This window comes from Mytilus californianus, unplaced genomic scaffold (assembly GCF_021869535.1).
Source record: "Mytilus californianus isolate M0D057914Y unplaced genomic scaffold, xbMytCali1.0.p SCAF_22, whole genome shotgun sequence".
Classification (NCBI taxonomy): Eukaryota; Metazoa; Mollusca; class Bivalvia; order Mytilida; family Mytilidae; genus Mytilus; species Mytilus californianus.
The window spans coordinates 7,770,991-7,779,442 of record NW_026262671.1 but is presented as its reverse complement, the minus strand read 5'-3'; the positions used below and the strand labels follow the sequence as shown (position 1 = coordinate 7,779,442).

The 8,452-nt window shown below is 32.6% G+C and overlaps 1 protein-coding gene across 1 annotated transcript in view; it reads right to left on the bottom strand.

Moving 5' to 3' along the window:
* Positions 1 to 1,168: 1,168 nt before the first annotated feature.
* LOC127732215 (fibrinogen-like protein A) overlaps positions 1,169 to 8,452 on the bottom strand; it is a 127,901-nt gene continuing 120,617 nt past the window's right edge. Inside the window, exon 9 of the mRNA XM_052241302.1 lies at positions 1,169 to 1,409. Within this exon, the coding sequence (XP_052097262.1) occupies positions 1,252 to 1,409 (158 nt within the window). The 3' untranslated portion in view covers positions 1,169 to 1,251. The remainder of the gene's footprint in view (positions 1,410 to 8,452) is intronic.

Here is an 8,452-nt window from a genome sequence, read left to right as displayed (position 1 = left end):
AAAATTCATTCGACTTCAAAAATCCGGTATGTTCAATAACCACAGGTAAGTCAGATGTTGATTTTTTCTAAAGAGAATGAATTATGGTAAGCATTAATAGTAGTTGTATGAGAATCAAACATGATGTGGAAAAAAAATCAACAAAATGAGTGTTGCGTTTTTAAAGTCAGTCAGTATAATCATAAATTCATCAATTATTATATATATATATCGGCGGAGTTACATTTCCTTTCACCGCGCCAACGTTTTGCCATATCCATTTTTCTCTAAACAAATCATGGTTACCTACTTTGAATTTACTGACAATTTCGGGATTTATTTTCAAAAGGAAGTAAGGAAGTAAACTGATAAAAAAACACTTTCCGAAGTTGAATACCTAAAACACAATCCTCCCTAGATTATGCCATGAAATGATGTAAATGTAAATTGTCATCTATAACCAATTGGAATTCCTTTTTTTCTATTTCTATGTAGTTTCATATTTACAAAAAAGGTTAAGTCTAAGTGAGCAAGCCTAGTTTTAAGGTTGATGAGGTGGCTTTGATAAACTGGCGATGGAATATGAAGGGTTATAATTATCCAGAACTATTTGAGAGGAGACAGTTGGATTCAATATTTCGTCGTTCCAACCGTTAAGTCTTTGTATATAACAAATTCAAAAATTTAAATAAAAATACCTTATTAAGACTGTTGCACAAAATTATATTATCAATACATCTTACATGCGATGTAAGATAGTTTTACAATGAGATAATCAAGTACACAATTCTGTACGTAATCATTCAATTAAATTTTGGATCATTAAAGTACACACGTTCTAAATTCTCAGGTGTGCTTGGGCGGCGTTGATTGAAAGTTTATGTGAGGTTGAAGGTTTGAATTGACCAATGAGAACGATTGTTCCTTGGCGAGTTGACCTAATAAAGTTTGTTTAACTGATTACATCGCACGGCCTTTTGCTAAGCTTGGCCGTAGTTAAGTGTATTTGTTCGTTCTAAGGTTACCTTTTATTCAGGCACATCATGGTTTACTTGTATAAGGAACAACACTCATTAAAATCAGTTATAGTCGATATTCCCCTCCTTTATAACTTGAAATATCTGATTCTTAAACGCGTGCCTAGCAAAATATGTATCATGCCTTAGATCATAGCGAAATAATTCATACAATGTTTATGTAAATAATTTTATTTATCTAGAACTTCCGTATCATCATCACCGACATCTTTACATAATGACCGCTTATATGATACTAGTACCAATTGTTTCTTAATGGATAGTTCAGGGCACTTCGAGAACAGCTTTTAAACCACCAAGGTCCACGTTCCATGGCACAGTTGGTAGAGGATAAATCATTATCCCTGTCAACAGTAGTGAATTTCATTCCGTTGCTGAAGTTCAACGAATCTCCTTAAATTGAAATACCTTATACGTTTACATTAAAGATAGCATATAAAAACATAAATGAACAATAACGATATCAATTGCATCAGATACGAGCACACTTTGCGGTATGTTAATTTTGTTACCGTGACTACAGTTGTAGCTTAAAGTACCTTTCAATATGTGTTAGTTGTCAACTTCGTTTAGAGACTATAATCACGATTTTGTGAAGAAAACAGTCATTCATGACAGTTCATTCAGTAGCAAAATTGCATTTATGTTCACAATACAAATCTAACTGACAAAAAACAAGTATTAAGAAATGATAACTAAAATAAAAAAATTAATGCGAAACTCGACAAAAAACAACAGTTAAATATGAGTGTAATTTACATTGGAAGAAAACAGAACTATTAAATGACAATATGTAAAGGAAATAATGTTTATGTTCTGTTAAGCTTCTTCAACTTTACATTGTATTCTTTATAAATATTGTAAAAATGTTCATACGATATTGTATGCTAAATAATCTAAAATGGAATCGGATGCATAATAAATTACATAACACAGTGTAGTGTTTTCATTACATATTTGAAGACAAAACCATGTTAGGATAAGTAATCAGGGTTTCATAAAGGCGACGTTTGACATGACGCAGTTTATTTGTTCTATATCATACATTTCATAAATGAAAAATCTAGCAGTTTAACTTAATTGCAGTCATAGACAGACTGGTGCTCCACAAAAAAAGACAAAAAGACATACCCATTATTTAAGCGTTCAAAAAGTCACAATTTTTATGGGAGGGGGTGGGGGAGGGGGGAGGGGTTAGAAAGTTTTGTAAGATAAAACAAATATCCGCTTTGGCTAATAATACAAATACAACTATCAAACCATAAGAATTTAAACAACCACGAATTATACTACACTACCAGGAATTTATACAGCGTTTTCGTGTACTTTTAATGCCACTACATATACAGTACTGGTAAAAAATATCACCAATCAGTACATTTCTTACCCATACCTTTTCAGTACATATAATTATATGCATGTTTTCAGTAATGTTGAGAAAAAAGTTGTTTTCAGTACCAGAAATGTTAATTATTTTTCAGTACTGAAAATTTCAGACTTTTTCAGTACTGAATATTTAAGTCATTTTTCAGTACTTAAACTTTTTGTCATCTTTAAGTACTTCTACACATACAATATTAGGTCAATGTCAGAAAAATATGAAATTGTTTGTATGAGGCTGATAAACTGGAGAAGGGCGAGTTTTTACTGAGCCCTTCCCCAGTTTTGTGCCGAATACAAAAAAAGTTTATATCTTTATGACATTGACCTAATATTGTTTTATACTGCAACTTAAATTAATATATTGATAGCTTTTTAAATCATAATTATATATTAATAACATAAATATCAAACTTATTTTTATCCCTAAATGAACCCCTGATTGTGGAGAAAGTATTCCATGATGAAATTGACATTGCACAAAATATAGAAATCAACGATTACGGAAGCCCGCAATGAGAACGGTTTTAATCTTTTGCTGACGACAACTTCAAAATCTACTCAGGACCAGGATTCTGTAAGGTAAAGTTACGAATTGAAACAAAGTAGTTCACATTTCCTTTGGTTAGTATGGTATGGTGGTCATGAAGTTGAATATGGTGTTCAAACTTAGGGCAGCCGCGTTTCAGTTGGGTGCTAGACAAGTCGGCCCGGGGACAACTCGGACCATCTATAATGACAACTCAAACTAAGTTAAAGTATAAAATTAGACTTTGGAAGAAATGAATGATTTAAGGAAAAATAACAAGTCTGAAGAGACGTATCTAAATTGATACTTGTTTTATTCCAAGTTTGACCATGTTGAGTATATTATATACAATTATAACGTCAACTAGGGGCGTGTTGTTTTGTTCCTCGGTAGTAAGCCAGAAGAGGTCCATTTCTGTTTTTTTTTTTTTTTGCATTGGGAAGCTCTTCTGGCTCTCTTCTACATTTTCTTTTTTAATAGGTAGTTTAGATGGCAGAGACACGTAACAAACATGGCGTCGCTTAGTCTATAAACAAACAATAACCACTGAACTACAGGCTCATGAGAATATGGCAGAATTCAACGTTTGTGAGCGCTCAATCCACCCCTAAACTTAGACAATGGTGTAACAGTACAATATAAAAACAACTTGTAAAAGTCAGTTGCATTTGGATTAACACAAAAGATCGGTACAAGACACAAAAACAATTAACATTAAATAAATAGCTAAATATGATAAACGTAAAGCACCGAAATAAGAGTACTTGTAGTAACTGAGAACTTGTTCAAAGCCAATAAAAACCAACAAATAAATCATGCTCTTCCAGACTAAAGTATCAATCAGTGGCAGATCAAGAAATGTTCATAAGGAGAGTGGGACAAGAGGGAGCCCGCTCTAATCATGCTTCAGTAATTCCCTATATAATCAACCAAATTTTTACCACAAAACGGGGTTGCGTATCCCGCCCCCTAAATCCGCCTCTGTCAATCATTACACAATAAACGGATTTAGTCATAAACAGTCTGAAAAATGCCATTACCTTGTATACATATACATTTGTACGATTAAGGTTCTGAAAAAGTGGTGATCCGAAGGTTTTGACCAGTAGATTTTTTTTCAAATTCCAACTCTGCGATACCTTTTATATGCAATTTCTAAAGAAAAGATGTCCTTTTCGGTCATATATGTACTAGTAAATTATTGACAGATTTTTCAGTTTCAAATTATTTCAAAAAGATAAACAGTCTGAGCTTTAAGCCGTATTTGTTTAGTTTAATTAAGGTAGAAAGGATAAAGAAAAATGTCACGTACACACTGATTTCTTCCAACCAATGTTTTTTTCTTTACACTTATTATATAATTACATCAATGCCAAAACAGAAAACACTATTAAAGTCATGTCTACCAAATGAACTGACGTAACTGAATTTTCTAATAAATTATCATAAATTTCGTTTATGTAATACAACATAAAAAAAAATTGTGCTATATTTGACGGCAAATTGTATTTTTGTTTTATAAATTTTTCATCGGAATATCTCCTGAAGAGGTCCAGATTCATTATTTTTGGACTATTCACCAGAAGATATTCTGGAGATATACAGAAGAAACCAATAAAACACGCCCTAGGTCCGTACATGAAGAGAGGTCTAAATCAACAGTGGAGTACTAGTATTTTTGGGACTTTAGGTTTGCACTCCGTCGATCTGTCTGTCTGTCTGTCTGTCTATATGTCTGTCTGTCTGTTCGTCCGTCCGTCTGTCCATCCGTCAGTCCATCACATCAGTGTTCAACTCTTTTTTTCGTCATGTTTCAAGATATTATTTTATTATTTGGTGTATTGTTTTATCATGACAAGTTATAGATCAAGTTTGAATTTTGTTCCGGTCGGATGGTTTTGTGCAGAGTTATGGCCCTTGGACAGAACATTCACTTAAATAATGTCCTCACTTTTTCGTTGTGCTTGAAGATATTGACTTGATATGTGTTATATACAATGTAGTTTGAAGATCAAGTTTTTAACCGGTAGGGGACTATTATATTGCCCTGCAATACTCACATAATGCTTGTTATTTCTGTTGTTTGAAAGCTGTATGAGAAAATATTTTGTGTAATGTTTTGATAGATTCTCTTTTTTTTTTGGTTTGTTACATTACTGATTATTGATTCAGTTTAATTATTATGACAAAATGAATACTTTAATCAACAGATTAATTAAAGGGGCACTAGCTACGATATATAAAACAAATCTAAAATATGACTTTGTTTTTGTTCAATTAAGAATTGAATGTACTTTTTATAAATTCATTGGGGTGTAAAAGCGTTGACCGAAGTACATTTTGTATCAAGCGCGGAAACGCTTCATTCTAAAAATGTACGCACGGTCCACGCTTTTACAACCCTTTGAAATTACTAAAAGAAGCATTCAATACTTATAATTACATTTTTTGCTATGATCATGAAAACACGATTACTATCAAGTTTTTCTTTTATTTACCTGTGCACTTTATTGTGGAAACGTGTGTCATCATGTATGTTTCAATTCATGCAATTCATATGAAATTAAAAAAGAATGACGCGATATTGCTGTTAGCCAATCAAAATAACGTATGATAATTAAACATACATCTAATGTAATTATTCATTAATGAAAGTGAAAGAGTGAAATAATTATTCGCTTTTAGCAGCCAGTAGAGTTCAATTTTGTCATGAAATTGCCTCCGTTGAAAGTTTGCAAACATCCCATAGAGCAAATTACATCGATGATTAATATTGACCATTTGGTATATGACCGTGTTCTAAGAGACACGTACATTCAGGTCATGAATTTATTTGTTGAATGAAATCAAACATTTAGCTACTAATGGGTGCCGTAGGAGGTCCACCGGAATGTTTAGCGAGGGTTACTTGGCATTGGAGAAAGGAAGAAAGATCATTCACAAGTTGACTAACACTTATTTTCTCATAAAGTCTGAAGGCGGGCGCATAGAAGAAAACGAAAGTTTTTTTTGGCAAAGGTTCCCGGGACAATCTTCTCTATGTTCAAAATATACATGAAATATTTGCTACAACCCCTCGTCTGTTCTATAAATTCTAACCCTGAGTTTTCTATCTGTTTCTTGAAAGATTTAAATAAATGGGTAATGTGTTCATGGGACACAGATGATGCCCCCCTTGCATATCATATAAAGTTATGAAAGGACATAACTGAGGAACAGTAAAAGTGACACTTCCTAAATTTGTACTTGATCTGAGTTTTGTGGTAATACGTATTCTGTATAAGTTACATATCATTTGGTTTAGGCAATTTAAACTCAAGTTAAAGAATGAAAACAAAAAATACACATTTTTTTATTTGTAAAGGAGCATAACTCTAAAAGGGGTAGAATGACGCCACTAAAATTCAAACTTGATCTGGGTTTTGTTGTATTTAGCATTGTGTATAAGTTTCATAACATTTGGTTGAGGCAAACTTAAGTTCGAGAACAGAACGAAAATATTCAGCATTTTTATAAATTTTTAAAGGGGCATTACTCTTGAACGGTTAAGGCGACCCCACCAAAATTCTAACTCGATCTGTGTTATGTAATATAAAGCATTGTTTTTAAGTTTCATCTGTGTTTTGTGTTCATAAGCATTGTGTATGAGTTTCATAACATTTGATTGAGGCAAACTAAAGTAAGAGAATGGAAACGAAAAATTCAAAAATTCTTCCAATTGTAAAGGGGCATAACTCTAGAACGGTTAAAGTGACACCACCAAAATTCTAACTCGATCTGTGTTATGTAATATAAAGCATTGTGTTTAAGTTTCATTACATTTAGTTGAGGCAAACTAAAGTAAGAAAACGGGAACGAAAAATTCAACAATTCTTCCATTTGTAAAGGGGCATAACTCTAAAACGGTAAAAGTGACGCCATCATAATTCATACTTGATCTGTGTTTTGTGATAATTAGCTTTGAGTATAAGTTTCATAACATTTGGTTGAGGCAAACTTAAGTAAGAGAATTGAAACCAACTTCAGACGTACGGACGAACGGACAGACGGACAAGGGTAAAACTTAATGCCCCCTCCGCTATGGCGGGGGCATAAAAAAAGCTAATTTAACCTGGACTTAAGTTAAAATTTGTATCCACGTAATTAAATATTTATTTTATTATGTTTTGCGAATTCAGTATTATGCCGAAATGATGTTGCCATCTAAAATATATCACTTGATAATTTATATAGTTCAAATCCTCTTTAGATAATAAATTTTTGAGTTGTCTTTATATATGGTCCGAGTTTACTTATTGATGGTCCGAGTTGTCTTATTGACAGTCCGAGTTGTCTTTTTAGACTTTCCGATTGGACTCGGTCCGACTTGTCTCCGGTTAATTGTGATGCATTCTGTAACTTTACTACAAGGGACCCTGTAAGGGTTCTTTTATGGTTGCCATGGTCAGGGTTGTTTAGTTTCAAGGGGAGAACTATTTGATGTATATTTTTTTTTGGGGGGGGGGGGGGGGTGGATGAATTTTTGACAAATAGATCTACTCATTTGGATCTGTTGCTACGCATGCTTAATTTTTACTGCAATAAAGTTTTATTTTTACTTTGTACACAGTTCATGCATTTTGAGTTGGAGAGATTCATTTTTCCTCATGTTCTTGGCATGTTGAGCAAAATCATTTCTTTCAGCTCTTACCAGCCCACGGAAAAAGGGGGGGGGCATCGATGTCATTCAGCAGAGAGTAGAAATAGACTTTATTAAAGATAATTAAAAAAAATGAAAATAAACTAATTTGAATACCTTATTTAAACAAGTAGCTTGGAAATATACATGTGTATACATGGCTTTTGATTTTCTTATTTAATATATATGTATCAATATATGAACGGGAGGTGTTTTTCAAACTCCAACCGGACGTCTCAACTCTGTACCCATCTTTTTAGGTTGAGATTCCCTTGTATACCAACCAGGCCAGGATATGAACAACTTTGGAATTAGTACACTTCCCCATATAATTCTTATGTCACAATGCTCATGTTGTTTTGTCAAAGAAAAAAAAAACCCTGATTGTTCAAGTATGTCATTTATAATCGTTGTAATTCATTCATACAAAAACAATTTCAGATGGGTGAATTTATAAATACATGAAAATAAAATAGCATAAAAAAGGGAAAAGAGGGGGGTCTTGGGTCTTATATACGATATAAGATATATATAAGTATAAAATCCAAACAATTGGACTGCTACAAAATAACACAAATATACAATAAACATTACAAATATGTAACATTTACAAAAGTAAAAAATTAATTTAAAAAAATCTCAGTTTTTTTTTTTTTTTTTTTGTTTTTGTTTATTTTGTTTATTCTTTAATTCTTTTCTAACACCATAGACTACATTGCTCTCCCCCAAATTAACATGTAAATTGTTATGCTAAGAGCAGTAAAAAGAAAAATGCTAGGAAGAAACATGGGCAAAGAAAATCTTTAAAGCCCTTTTTTTACGGTCAACTGCCGCAGACAATATTTATTT